This window comes from Dipteris shenzhenensis, chromosome 3, assembly GCF_047967505.1.
Source record: "Dipteris shenzhenensis isolate YYH24624 ecotype China chromosome 3, Dip_SZ_1.0, whole genome shotgun sequence".
In the NCBI taxonomy this organism is placed as follows: domain Eukaryota; kingdom Viridiplantae; phylum Streptophyta; class Polypodiopsida; order Gleicheniales; family Dipteridaceae; genus Dipteris; species Dipteris shenzhenensis.
The window spans coordinates 27,850,615-27,866,243 of record NC_141598.1 but is presented as its reverse complement, the minus strand read 5'-3'; the positions used below and the strand labels follow the sequence as shown (position 1 = coordinate 27,866,243).

Here is a 15,629-nt window from a genome sequence, read left to right as displayed (position 1 = left end):
ACATTTAGGCTATTGTGTAAAATGCTTCCAAGGGAGAATAAATTACCGACCTCAAGAGATATGGCAAGGAAACATGTGACCTCTCTTGGAGGATTAGATTACAAGCGCATTCATGCCTGCGTCTATGATTGCGTTTTGTTTCATGGACTACATAAGGATGCAAGAGAGTGCCCTACTTGTGGAGAGGCAAGATATAGAGCAGATCTCAAAACCTTGGACGTGCCTCGTAAGGTTCTGCGACATTTCCCCATAATACCTCGCATCCAACATATGTTCAAGTGCAAATCCATTGCAGAGCTCATGTCATGGCATTCCTCCCATCGATCAACCGATGGCAAGTGGAGAACTCCCGTAGACTCTCCTGCGTGGAAGCATATTGAAGACACATGGCCAAGCTTCAAGGAAGAACCTAGGAGCTTGAGACTTGGATTGAGTATGGACGGTGTGAACCCATTTGGTCTCAAAAGCACCGCTTACAGTGTATGGCCAGTGATATTGGTGAATTATAATCTTCCACCCTCTATGGCTATCAAGAAAGGACATGTTATGCTGTCCCTTCTAATTCTAGGGAAACATAAAGTCAAAAATCCTGATGTTTATTTGGAGCCTTTAATTGACGAGCTAGAGATAATTTGGAGAGGTATCGAGGTGCATGATGTGAGCAGGCCTCCCTCGTCACGAGACTTCAACTGCAAAGCAGTCTTGATGTGGATGATGCATGACTTCCCAAGCTATGGCGAGTGTTCAGGTAAGCATTGCACTTCTAATTATGAATAGGCAAAGGATGTGGCACCCTAAACCCACCTTCAACTCTTAATTGCATCTATTGTTCAGGTCTCACTACATCGGGTTACCATGCATGTCCTGTTTGTGGTCCTTCGCTAGTTGCCTCACGGGCAGACGCATTGAATAAGGTCATCTATGAGAATCACCATCGATTTCTCCCACCTGATCATCCTAGATATCTTGCCCCTTGGAATGAAGTCCTCCCACAATCACTCACCGCGGGAGATTGGATGAGAATTTGGGACGGTTCCACGACGACTCCACCACTTTGTATGAGCCAGCTGGAAATAAATATTGCCCGCTAACACTTTATTTTGTTTAGATACTCCATCTTTTATCGTTTACCATATTGGTCCCACCTCAATATCAATCACCTGCTTAATCCCATGCATATCTTCAAGATTGTGGCATCTACCATTTGGGAGCATTTGAATGGGACACGAGATTCCGTAGGCATAAGGGAGGATCTACGTACCACAGGGAGGATGCATGAAGCTTGGCCACAAGAGAGACCAAAGGGGTGTGTTTTTTTACCTCGTGCACTGTGGAGGTTATCAAAGCTAGAGATGGCGGCGGTGAAGTGTGCTATTACTACAATTCGTACTCCCATTGGATGCATGAGGTGTTTGAAGGGAGCCTTTACAAAGAGCAAGAAAAGAGGTGTAGAGAAATTATATGGCTTGAAATGTCATGATTGGCACAAGATGCTCCAAGTAAGTATTTTATGTGCATAATATCTTTTTCCTTTCAAATTTGTGAGTGAATAATTATAAGCAACTAATCAACCACCTCCTCATGGGTTCAGTTCATACTACCTACTAGCCTTTCACGTAGTGCATCGAAGGACGTGAAAGATTGTATTTACAAGATGGGCGAGCTTGTGAGGTACTTTACATGATACAAAATATGATGTGTATCAATGCTCCATGCAAGGCATTCATATTGCTAATATGGTGTACTTTTTCATTTCTAGCTGTATGTGAGCTCAAAGGAAATAGATCCCACCACGCTTGAGAATGCTTGAGTTATGTCAGTTGTTTAGTGGAGGAGACATTTCCACGTTCTATTCTCACAAGAAGCCAACTACATCTTATAGTGCATTTGGTGGATGAGATTGCTATATGCGGTACTATACATGCACGATGGTTGTTCTTCCTCGAGCGCTTCATGAAGACCTTGAAGGGCTTCGTGAGACAAAATGCAAGACCCGAAGGTAGCATGGCTGAGGGTTGGTTGGTACAAGAGTCACTTGTATATATTTTTGAGTTTCTTGTTGATGTGGATAGCTCTCTCCCACGACTATGGAGAGATGATGAAGACCTAAGGATGACCTCTATTGTGCCTCAAGGGAAAGGACGCAACAAAGTAATAGACATGGAGTTGCATAATAGTATCAACCTCTATTGCGAGCTTAATAGTGACGTGATGAAAAGATGGGTGACAAGATACGAGGATGCAAAGGCAAGAAGACAAGAAGAAAGGGCCCTCTTTCGTATACACCACGGATCTCGTATGCCATACCCTCAGTATCTAAGAGCACTTCCAAAGGATATTCATGTGGATTGGCTACTTGATGAAATGGAGAAAGCAGAGAAAGACGAGGGGATGCATATCACAATGGAAGAATGGTATTTTGCTAGGGGATTCATGAGCAAGGTCGGTATATAGAATGTTATGCATAAGTTAGGAGCTTTCAATAATTTAGATTGCTTATTTAATTGACTTTTTCTTGGTGCAGTGCACTATTTCCAATGCTATATGGTGTGAGGGCAAGCATTTTCGAACACAACGGATTGATGAGGCTATGATGTGCAAGGATCAATGCAAGTGGGAGTATGCTATGCAATCAGAGATGAGTTCACTTATGAAGAATAAGACTTGGGACTTGGTTTCTTTACCACATGGAAAGAAAGCATTGCCATGTAAATGGGTCTACACGATAAAGGTCACAGGTGATGATGTGCCTAGCTACAAGGCCCATTTGGTCACTAAAGAGTTCAAGCAAGAGAAGGGTGTGGACTTTGATGAGATATTCTCTCCGGTTGTGAAGATGACCACACTTAGATGCATGCTTGGACTAGTGGTAGCAGAGGATATGGAGCTTATGTAGATGGATGTCAAGACAGCTTTCTTGCATGGGGATCTGCATGAGGAAATTTACATGGTGCAGCCTGAAGGCTTTGAAGAAAAGGGCAAAGAGCATTTAGTTTGCAAGCTGAAGAAGAGTCTCTATGGTCTTAAGCAAGCGCCTAGAGAATGGTATCAGAAGTTTGATGCTTTCATTCAAGTCTCGGGGTTTTAGAAGGAGTGAAATTGATCACTGCCTCTACACTAAAAGGGCTGAGGATAATAGCCTGATAATCCTGGCACTATATGTGGATGATATGCTATTGGCTAGCAAGAATACTTATGAGCTAGATGCATTAAAGGCCAAGTTGTATGAGGCCTTTGATATGAAGGATTTAGGACTTGCAGGTCATATTCTTGGTATGCGCATCACGCATGATTGGAGTAGGAAACTCCTTTGGCTTTCACAGAAGGAGTATGTTACAAAATTATTGCAACGTTTCAATATGGAGGGGGGGAAGGTAGTGAGTACTCCATTGCCTCCATATGTGAAACTGAGTCATATAGATAGTCCCAAATTAGATGAGGAGAGGGCCATGATGGCCAAGGTTCCTTATGCATCAGCGGTTGGGAGTCTTTATGCTATGATGGCTACTAGACCAGACATTGCATTTGCAGTGGGAGTTGTTAGCCGGTATATGGCTAATCCAGGAAAGAGGCATTGGGAGGCAGTTAAGTGCATCATGAGGTACATGAAGGGTACCAAGGAGATGTGCATCTGCTTTGGTAGAGGAGACATGTGTGTACTTGGGTATACAAATTCAGACTATGCAGGGCATGTGGATAGTAGGAGATCCACTTCTGGTTATGTGTTCACCTTTGCAAGTGGTGCAGTATCGTGGATGTCTCACGCACAGAAGTGCATTGCTTTGTTTACCACAAAGGCTGAGTATGTTGCAGCCACAGAGGGTTACAAGGAGGCTATATGGCTTAATCGGCTAGTGGGAGATTTGGGGATTCATACAGGTGTACCGACATTGCATAGTGATTCCATGAGTGCTATTCAGCTAACACGGAATCCAGTCTTTCATGCAAAGACGAAACACATTGAGGTCAGGTACCATTTCATCAAGGAGATACTTGAGGACAAGCTCATAGAGCTTGTCAAGGTTCATACAGATGATAACGCTGTAGATATGCTGACGAAGAGTCTACCTAGTCAGTGGTTTGAGTATTGTCGTGTATTGATGGGCATTGGATAGTATGCTCAGTGGTTGTTCTCCCTTAAAGGCACATTGTCCTTTAAGTGGGAGGTTGTGGGGGCTAAAGGTCACTGTGCCTTTACCTCGGTTATGTACAATACTCAAACACATATATAAATGAATGAAAAAAAGAAGATTAGGGTGTTCTGCACCCACCAAAACTTGTGTGGCTCTCTATTTCTCTCTCTCCCTCTTCCATTCTTGCTTCTATTGAGAGCACACTCTCAATATGGCTGTGCACATGGCTTTATTACGGTTGCATCAGATGTATGAAAGGGATCTCAAGGAGACAACAAGCTTCCTCAAGTAGTGCAACCTCCACAGCCGACCTTCTGTTGTCACAAGCCTCCTATGTGCCTCCATGCACACTCTACAACATCTCCTCTGCAACCGGCTTCAGCAAAACAGAAAGCCTACCATGACCCTCTCTTGCAAGGCAGCCCCCATCAACGCCGGCTCCTAGTTGCTCACATACAACACCCACCAAACGGCCCCCCATGGCTTCAGTGAAACACAAAGAGCAGTGCCTTGCTACTCCAGCATCAAAGCTAACTAGCCCGCGACACAAATGGCAGATGGCATGAGATAAAAGCATGTCTCCATTGATGCTTTAATTTGGTCGACTATTTAAGACTCCTCCCTCTATCGCTCTCTTCTATCCATAGACTCAATTGCACATGGATTCCATCATTTCCTTTCATCATTAACTCTCCATCTACACTTTAATTTTGTTCACTATGTAAGGATCCCCTCTACTTTCTATCCATAGCAAATTCTCAAGGATACAATTCCATGAGTTTTAACAAACTAGACAAAGCAATTCCACACTTGTATCCAAGGCACTTCAATGAATATTCAACTTGACTATTCAATGAGCAGCTCCATCCAAAATTACATGTTTTGCTTCTACCTTCATTAGTGAAAGTAGGTTGATTTTCCTCTATCTATGCAGGCAAACAAAAGCAAGGCAAAGTAAAAAGATGGCAATGCCAAAAAGCTAGGCAATGTGGGGTAAAATGAGCAAAGGAGAATTGACTAAGGCAAAATAAGAATGCAAAATATCAAAGAAAAACAAATGAAGCAACAAGCAAAGTAAAGTAATGGAAAGCTAGAAAGCACGAGAGGGATGACATCGAGCTGGCATAAAAAGAATTAAGCCATAATGCGTGTGGATCAGGGATGTTTTTATCAAAGCTATAATTATATATTAATATAAAATCCTAGCGAAAGTTTATTCAGCTAATTTATTTAGTTTTGCAATGTTGTTAGAACATGGTATGCTTATATATATTTTAGTTGGAATTTTGTAGTAATCCTGGTGAAACTTTGCATTTTTTTACATAAAAGTTTCAAATCCTGGCGAATGTTTGGAACTTTTTTTAAAATTAGGGCATATAAACTTTCATTGCCAATATAAAAGTTTCGCGTCTTAACGAAACTAACATGAAAAAATCAGCAATGGTGTGGATGACACATGAACAATTGGGAACTTGGAAAAATACCATAAGCTATAATGGAAGATTGTAGTCATTGGATATAAAAAGGGTTAGAGGCCCTTCCCACTATCCCAGCCGGATCTTTTTGGGTAGTGGGGAGGCATGTGTGGCTAGGAGGGGGGGGAGTGGGACCTCCCATACTCGATGCTCCTTTCGCTACCATGTGGCAACATCTGCAATGATGGCCATAATTATATCATGGTAACAGAGCTAGCAGTTGGCCTACGGACTATGGGTGTAACATGTGTATTGGCCCAACATTCAGTGATCTCTAACAGACGGCGGCGACTGTGTATGAAAGCCTTTGTGCGCAATTCTCTGACAGCTGTTGCTCTATGTGTGCTTATAGAACAAGGCGGCTAAGTTAGGGAAAGTATTTGGCGTGGTTTTCAAGGCAGCTGACAAAGGGGTGATGGCCTGTGTAGTTTGCATGTGTTCTTGGCTTGTGAATGGCCATATTTTGAAGGGCTCTTGTATTCCATGTGTGTGATGGGATGACCTTGTGCAGGCCCTAAGGGGGTCAGATTTGAGGCATCTGGATACTTGCTTGGAAATAGGTGCCTTTGTGTGGCCCAAACCCCTCGAATGGCATAAAAAGAATTGTGTGGGTGACGTGTGGAGAATTGGAACCTTGGAATAATCTCATAAGCTATAATGGAAGCTTGTAGTCCTTGAATATAAGGGAGGCCATGCGTGCCTAGGAGGCCATCGGTGCTCCTTTCGCTGCCATGTGGCATTATCTGCAGTGATGGCCAGAATTATTTCTCTTGTGAGTAATCAAGACTCACAAAATACATCGTGGAATGAAAGTAAACGAAGACTTTTGCATTCATATTGAAATCCTTTGCACATAGCAACATAATAAGAGCACATGTGTGCTTCGAAGATAGAGAACACAACGCTCGCGACGCAATAAGGGCAAGTCTTTTGAGTGCGACTGCTCTTTAGAATAAGGGGTAATTTGCGTGTATACGTTACGCGTACAAGGTTTTTCTTCGGTCAATTGACGTAGACATCTGAGTATGCGTAAATTAACCAACAACCTCCGTGGAAACTTTCGGAAACATTCACCCGCCTCTTTCTCTTTATAAAAGCAAGAAGAGGTTTTGGCCTCCTCACCCGAACTACATTAAGGCTTACCCAGTACCTCCATACATCGCTCCAGCCTCCCAGTACCCTTCTCATTCTCTGCAACTTGCTGCTTCCTATATTTGCACTTATGGCCAACTCCAGCATCGCCTTCTTCCTCGGGCTCACCCTCGCCCTTTCAGCCCTCCTCAGCCCGCCTCATCAACTGCTGGCCGCTGCCAAGACCGCCCACAAACCCCACTCCCTCGATTTCTACATGTACATAGCCGTGCAGAATAACACTTATCTCGACAACCCCGCCCCCTTCACTGCCATCCAGTCGGCCCAACCGGTCCAGGCCCAGAATTATTCCTTCGGGATCATTCATACCTTCGATAACCCCCTCACCTCCGCTGCTTCTCTCAACTCCCCGCAATTGGGCCGCGTCCAGGGATGGTATGGGGACGCTGGCAAGGAGATCCTAACCCTTTTCCTCGTACAGACGTTCACCTTCGCCACCCCGCACTACAATGGCTCCCTTAGTCTAGTGGGCGTAGATGTTGCCACGGATGCTGTCAAGTATGCTCCCATCGTGGGTGGCACCGGGGACTTCGCCTACGCCCGTGGAGTGGCGAAACAAACACTCGTCTCTACTGCGACAATCGACAGCCAAACTGTCTCTTGGTTCCATTTTTTTATTGAATTGAAATACTAGGCAATTGTCATCTGCGGCCACCTATCAGTCTTGCCATGGCGTCTACAAACGCGATCCCGCCGAGGGTATTCGATATTCTTTGATCAGCGAGTCCAACACTTGCAAGTATTTTTTTGTGGAATTTTGGAAAAATAAAAGATTCTATTAAACAAGTACCAATAAATCTGACTACTGTCCGAACGTGGCGAATCGATTCGATCTCTTGATACAACGACTTCACCATACTACGTTTTTGCTTATCAATCGTAGCTCTCAAATCTCCCTTGAATCCCTTATATTTCAAAAGCTGCAACGCACGCAGGGAGGTCGCCTCTTTCAAGATATAAAATCAAGTGTAACGCAGAACCTACTGCCGTGCAGGTGTTCTTCATATTTTATTAATTACGCTCACACCAATATAGTCCAAGCCAATAGATATTGTGAGTTCGGAAAAAGCCCTTCGATTTATGTGTGCTTTAAAAACCAGAAGACCAAATCGAACAGATTTAATTATGCTGGCATCCAAGTTCAAGGAAACACCAAGAAAGCATTCTCCTCTGTTCAAAACGTCCAATTTGGAGTTAAAAACTTCATTTTCCAAAGGATAGTATTGGTAGATGTAAGCTAGCCCTCGTCTGCCCTTCCTACTTGTTCTACCTTCTTAGGTCTTATCTTCACGACAACAAATTATTCGGTTAATACTGTCCACGGAGATCTTTGGATAGAGGACACAATAATTCAACGTGGTAGAAACACACTTGCAAAACGTCGAATTTTAGGAAGCGTGCAGTAGTACCAGTCAACCATCTGAGGGAACGAAAGTAATGCTAGAAGATGTGTGAGAGTCTAAGAGACAAAGATCAAAAAGTGTTGGCCGCCTGATGATAATGCCAGGACGCTTTGGTTTGTCCGTAGCGGGTGGTACGGGCCCCACAAGTGTCGGAGGTGCATGAAACGCAGAGGTTTCACATATGTGCAATGTGCACAAGCCTGCAGGTAGTCCGATGGTAGGAGCGTCACATAAAAACCAGAAGAGAACTGAAGCCCATTCATGTAATGCTTTATAGAATATTCAGCCCGAAAGGAGGAGTGCTCTATCAAGTCACCCAAAACCTAGCATTTTAGTGACAGATTAAACCAAACGACCTTGGCAACTCTAGTATGTCTAATGTTACGCCACTCTCTATCAAGTGGTTCTGGAAGAGGAGAAGTCACCCAAAACCCAGCATTTTAGTGACGGATTCAACCCAAGGACCTTGGCAACGTTAGTATGTCTAATGTTACTATGATCACAAGTCCAAAACAAATGTTCCGATGTTTCAAGCCACGCGTGACATCCGCAACAAAGACCATCTAATGGCCTCCTGTGCCTAGGTCTTTCAACAGTCAGAGCTCCAACAAAAACTTAACTAGTCCATCATCGAGAGGAGTAAGAATAGATTCAGAAGCAATGCAATTTGGTGACATAGAACCCAATTTCCCTTATTCAACAAAATGAATGTTGATGCGAGGAGTAATTTCTCTATAGAATTTCTAACCTAGGCAAAAAACAACTCAGTCTTTTTATCTATTATGATCAAGCGAGATACATGGCCAATAAATAGCCAAAAGCACCTTTGTGTGGCATTCCACTGTTTCTTCAGGCCCAAGGGAAGGCCTATAAGAAAGACTCATTAGGTTTTCCGGCCTATAAGAAAGACCCATTAGGTTTTTCCAACCTCCAAGGTAGAGAAGACCTAGGATCCACCATTTCATGTGCCTAATCTCAACCATATCATGGGATATGCATCGTGTCTAGATAATATTCACAAACTTTTAGTGAATTACCAGCCAGCCTACATTGGCCATCTTAATTAAGTATAGTTCCTAAAGGAACTCCCAATACATGATTATAGTGCCTGGTAGACCAACCAACTTGACTTTGGTAATAGTCATAGAGAGAACAAGGTTATCAATCAAGTATTCAAATACTTCCCAGTTCTACAACAAGAGAGCTTCAAGAATATGTAATCATGGGTGATGACATTCCTAGCAATGACTAAGCATATCAAATCTTCAAGCTATAAGATGATTCAAAAGATAAAAAACTCTAACCTACCTCTATCTTAAGTAAGATATATAATTCTCCAACTTATGCTGGCATTGCACTTCCCATAAGGATCACCAAACCAAAAAGACTAAATTAAAGCCAGATTCAAGTTTCTTTGAATGCATTCTCTTCCATGTGAGCCAAGGTAAATAAAATAGAATTATGACTCAAACATTCCTTGGAAAACCTTTAGCCTTACATGTAAAGGACAATGAATATGCTTCCAACCCAATAGTTTTTATCACATTTTCCCCAAGATCCATGTGAAAGGATACATGATAGGAGTGACCTATTAGATATCCTAGGTATCTGCTTACCTTTCCAACATCTTTTGCATCTACTGCTCCAAGGGGAGTGTTTCATTGAGTTACCTTTCAATGATAGAATCTGGGTTTTCTCCCAATTTATACTCAGTTTATACTGCACAGCTGTAGCAATAGAGAAAATATCTAGTAATCGTATAGCATATTCCATGTTTTTGGTGAGCTTTTAGAGCCATGAGCATGTCATCAAATGCCTAGCCTGGAGATTGATATCGTGAAGGTAACTCAAGGACTTCAATACACCTATAATTCCTAAGAGACTTTAATTTGCATAACATTGGATGAGTTGCCACTGCAAAAGTTGATAGGCTTAGCTTTGCAAAAAGTAGTAGCTTAGAGGAGATCCTTGTCTAATGCCCCTAAAAATGGGTATCAGTGCAGAAAGACCATCCAAAAATTCAATTCCATTGCCCTCTCCTAAGAAGGAAATTATGTTGCCCCATTTTGTCTAGAATTTGAGATATTGTAGCATAATGTGAATGAAATCCCAGGCTGCTTCATTCAACACCCAACAAAACCATGGCATAATCCTCACTCTCATAATTTCCCCCACTGAAGGGACATGGTCAATATTATTGTATATATCAGTCACATAAATAAATCGATCGACAATACTTATTTTATAGGAAAGAGTCTTGCTTATGTAGCAAAACTATTCTACCCTGAGCCCAAGAATTACGCATGATGCCTCCTTTCTAGAATTGGTTGTAGAAATCCAAGATCTTGCTTTCCACATTATTTTAAAATTTAGCCAATGTTTCTTTGTTAATGCCATCTTATATCACAGCTCTATGTTTACTGAGGTGATTAAAATACCAATGCAATTTAGTAAGGGTAAAATGGCCATACAATTTTTCTACAACCTTCATTGATAGCCTGTGTCTTGAAGAATCCAATCTATGGCTCCAGGATGATATGTTGTCACTTAAGAGAAGCATCTTTGGCATATACATTTCTAAAATGCTCCATAAGAACTTCACAAAATCCTTACTTATCGCAAGTAACTCTATCTTGTTTTACAATATGCTTAATGCAGGTGAGCCTTTTATGTTGTATTTTGAGTTTATCAACGAAATCTCTCTCCATACTTGTTCAATCGAGGATTTTTCAATGCAACCATTGATTCAATTGGTGGTGCATATACAACTACTACTCTCTTTCTTTAATCAGTTGGACCTTGGCAAGGCTCTAAGCTTCTTACACCAATTGATTAAGGAGTCTAGACAGAGCCAAAGTTTCATATCTATGACTCCAATGAGTAATCCAACCAAGCATGTGCTACCTCTCCCTGGCTAACATTTCATAATATTGCCTTGCATTTTCACCGAAGGCATCCATGAGATTATCACAGTCTCTTAGGGTTACCAAAGAAGAGTTATGAATACAATTATGCACCCAACAAAGGAAAGCTTTTGAAGCTCAAAAATTGGATGGGCCCAGCCACACAATAAATATTTTGCACTGAATGAAAACCTGCCCAGTATGAGATGGACAAGCTGCAACAAGGCCTTGCATCTACTAGGGAGGAGCTTACCAATACTTCAGCCACTCTACCTTTGTTACAGGCAGTGTCTGCTACCACAAAAGTACAACTCAAGAAGCAACTTTTATACCAACATGAGGGACACCTATGTGAGATTATAGATCCTCGTGCCTATTGCACCACTCTCTTGGGTACAATTGATACTCAAAAGCAAGACTTCATTCCACTCTAGGCCACCCCTAAAAGATATAAAAAGAAGGCATCCACATACAAGAAGGGATCTAGAGAGTACAAAGGCAAGTACAATGGGTTTCAATGTATCATGGAGACAATTGAAAGTTGAGGAGAGAGAGACACAGAGTCCCACTGATCCCCACTTATTCCCACTACCACTCAGACATCTTGCCTCTATGGGTTTGTGAGGAGATGATGCACCAATTTCATCTACTTGATTCTCAATTTTTGACGGTTGATTTACATCCAAAAAGCCTTTTGGTTTGGATGTGTTGCTTTCAGTGGATTATGTCATTTTGACCTTTTGGCAACACTCTCTATATTTGCATGTTTTGGCTCATTCATGACACAACCAATTATTACCATGTTATTACATTCATTTTATTAAAAAAATGTGTATTAGAATGTGTAGAGGTGGGAATATGGTCAAAGTAGGAAGGTAGGTATGCTTTAGGTAAAGACATGCACTTGTAGAGTAAGGGATTTCATGTAAACTTTTTGGTTTTGTAGCTATATCAAAATTTTGATCCTTTTCAGAATACCATTGTACCTTTTTACAATTACGTAAATATTGACCATTTTTAAATTTGCTATGACAAATATTCTTAATTTTAAGCCCCTTTTTTGCATTCTTTTTTTCCATAATTAGGATACTATGCAATAGTGTTTCTAAATTTGAAAAAAAAAGTCTCAATTATTTGCTTTTAAAAAAGGATATTCCATTTAGTTATCATTTGTGCACAATGTTATCCATTGTATACATAGTAGTGTTGGATAAAGAAGCTTGTAGTAGAGACATCTTATGCATTCACAATTGTAATTTAGGGTTCTAGGCCTCTATACTGCCAGCTCCTTCTCGACAAGTCTTTGACAGATGCTACATCCCATGCCGATGGATGTTTTTCTATGCACACATCAGACGCTTCAGCTCATGACAATTGAGCATACATGTTTGGCACGTTGCCATACCCTATCATTTGTACGGGCCTCTTCATTAGCAGAGTAGCATATCACACCTGCACCTTCGGCCCCATATTTTATGTCCTTAGATCACTCTGTCCACATGAACTATGTGGCCTTCTTCGACGTGCCATCATTCGACAGAGATTATACCTCTACTGTAGCATACCTCGCACATTGCTATCAGTTCTTTTGGGTTGGTGACACCCTCGTATGTCACAACCTAACGGATTCTTTTTCCATCACTACATCCACTAGCCTCACATTCAGATGCCTCTTCCATGTAGCAACTGCACGGTCCATGGTGACACATGACATGTTCAGATTTCACATGTTCAGCATGCAACCATACACAGTTTTCCACACTTTCATCTTTTGATCAATCAGTCTTTGATCCAGGTGGACTTGACTTTCTGCATATTTCCTTCCTCTTCCTTTTGCCTGTCTTCTGGGTTTTATTCCCAAAGGCAAAAGATGACCCACAACTTAAGAGCGGGAAATCCACATTATATACAGGATCGTAAGTTGTACTCATTGTACATGCTTCCACTACGTAGTCCCTGTGGTCACATATGCACATACTACTCTGATTTATTTTTAGTTTTCTTTTAAGTTTTGGATGCTATCATATGCACCAAACAAAATCCATAAAAAGGTATTGTAAATGCACCTTCTATTTACCCAATTTAAGAGGGGGTGTTAAAGATAGTGTAAATTGCACTATCGACATAGGGCATAGGGGCAAACTCTAACCCTAACCCTAAGGGGGAGAGATTAAGAGAGAGAAGAGAGTCTCTAGGCAGTCGTGGCTGCTAGAGGGAGGGAGAGAGTAGGGAGGGAGAGGAAAAGAGAGAGAGAGAGAAGAGAGGAGGGAGACTTAGGGAGAGAGAGAGAGAAAGAGAGAGAGGGAGAGAGAAAGAGAGATAGGGAGAGAGAGGGAATGAAACTTCTGTGCTAGAGGGAGGGAGAGAGTAGGGAGGGAGAGGGAGAGAGAGAGAGAGAAGAGAGGAGGGAGACTTAGGGAGAGAGAAAGAGAGAGAGGGAGAGAGAGAGAGAGAGAGAGAGAGAGAGAGAGAGAGAGAAAGAGAGAGAGAGAGATGAGAGAGAAGAGAGGAGGGAGACTTAGGGAGAGAGAGATAAAGAGAGAGGGAGAGAGAATGAAACTTCTAGCGGCCGTGGCCGCCAAGAGAGGGAGGTAGAGAGAGAGAGAAAGAGAGAGAGAGAGATTTCTCGCAGCCGTGGCCGCCAAGGGAGGGAGGGAGGGAGAGAGAGAGAGAATGAGAAATGAGAGAGAAGAGGGGAGGGAGAGAAAGAGAGATTAAGAGTGAGAAGAGGGATAGAGGAGAGAGAGAAAGGGAGAGAGGGAGGTAGTGAGGGAGGGAGGAAGGCTGAGAGAGATTAAGAGAGAGAATTTAGAGAGAGAGAGAGAGACATAGAGAGGGAAAGAATGACAAATCCTAGCGGCCAAGAGGATAGAGGTAGGGAGGTAGAGAGGTTAAGAGAGAGAGAGAGAGAGGGAGAGAGAGAGAAGAGGAGAGAGAGAGAGAGAGAGGAGAGAGATGGAGAGAGAGAGAGAAATAATTACAAATCCTAGGTAGAGAGAGAGAGATAAAGAGAGAGAATGATAAATCTTAGCCGCCATGGGAGGGAGAGAAAGAGAGACTTGAGATAAACTAAGAGAGAGAATGAGTGGGATGAGGACAGAGAGGGAAACACATAAGAGTTCTCAAAGAGAGAGAGAGAGATTAAGAGAGAGAATGAGGTGTCTTGACTATGGCTATAGAGAGAATTAGGAGTCGAGAGAGAGAGAGAGAGAAAGTAAAGAGAGAGTTTTATATATTTACATGTTTTATATTATACTTTTAAAAATTTATAAAAGAGTGAATTTATGGTTTGTTTTGAAGGTGAGATAATATTTTTATATATATTCATCTTTTAAATTAAAAAATGTTAACTTTTCTTTAGATACTTGTTCTTCATTTCTCTCACATGCAGGTTTAGCCTCTACATCAAAACCCCTTCTTTTGCATATTTAAGCCTCTTAAACCCTAGCACATTAAAATGAACACAGAAAAAGAAATTATTTATTGCTTTTCTTCGCTTCGACGGTTGGTTTAGCATATTTTAGCATAGATTAGATTGCCTTAGAGGAAAGACAATGCTCCAAGTTGCCAATCGAAGCCATGCTCAAATTTTTCTAACTAGTTCCTAATCGTTGTCAGTCCCTTCACTCACATGCGGTTTAACACTCATAACATTCTATTAAATAAGACCTTTTACCATTTACTAAGAAGTTTATCAGTGGGCAGATTGCATGAGCAGATATCAGTGGACAGATTACATATATCAGTGGACAAATTACATGTCATGGGACATATTGGAGCTTGATGATTATTGGTTATTTTTATTGCATTTGTATAAATATTTAAGCTCATTCATTGTCATAAAAAACCTTGTAAAGCCTTCTATGCTATTTTTTACATTTATCATCATATGAAGCGCCTTGTAATAAACCCGACCATCCCGACCATTCACTATTTAACGAGTATCAGTGGGCTGCATAAGTGGATATCATGTGGGCTGCATAAGTGGATATCAGTGGAATAGTTTTTAATGGGTAGATTGCATCAGTTGGGTATCAGTGCACATATATCAATGGATGGACAGATTACATGTCATCATGAAGATTGAAGCTTTATGACTAGAGGGCAAGATAGATTACATGTCTTCACGAAGATTGAAGCTTTATCACTAGAGGACATTTTATTTCATTGTATTGGCTAATTTTTTTACATTTGTACAAATATTTAAGCCTTGTAAAGCCTTCTAGGCTATTTCCCACATTTATTGCCATATGAAGCCTTGTAAAGCCTTTTGGGCTATTTCCCACATTTATTGTATCAAGCGTTGTATATTGTACTTTACTTGTATGTATCTAAATTCTTCATTATCTTTTCTTGTAGGATTATGGAGCAATCAACTAATGTGGGGGCTATCCTAAATGACTTTGATATCAGAGCATGGGTCTCTGATGTCACTTTGAATTTGAAAGGAAAGGAATATAGCCCCAATGGCTTTAGTAGGTGGACTCGATATCACATGGGCAAAAGAGCTTGGTTTCTTCATCAAAAGGAAAAGAGACTCTTTCTACTTATGTCAAAAAGGGA

The 15,629-nt window shown here is 41.5% G+C and overlaps 1 protein-coding gene across 1 annotated transcript; it reads left to right on the top strand.

Annotated features, from left to right (window-relative positions):
* The first annotated feature begins 6,744 nt into the window (after positions 1 to 6,744).
* Positions 6,745 to 7,469, top strand: LOC147903601 (dirigent protein 20-like). Its single transcript, XM_087372930.1, has one exon. The coding sequence runs from the start codon at positions 6,831 to 6,833 to the stop codon at positions 7,392 to 7,394; it is 564 nt and encodes a 187-aa protein (XP_087229056.1). The 5' UTR covers positions 6,745 to 6,830; the 3' UTR covers positions 7,395 to 7,469.
* The last annotated feature ends 8,160 nt before the right edge of the window (positions 7,470 to 15,629 follow it).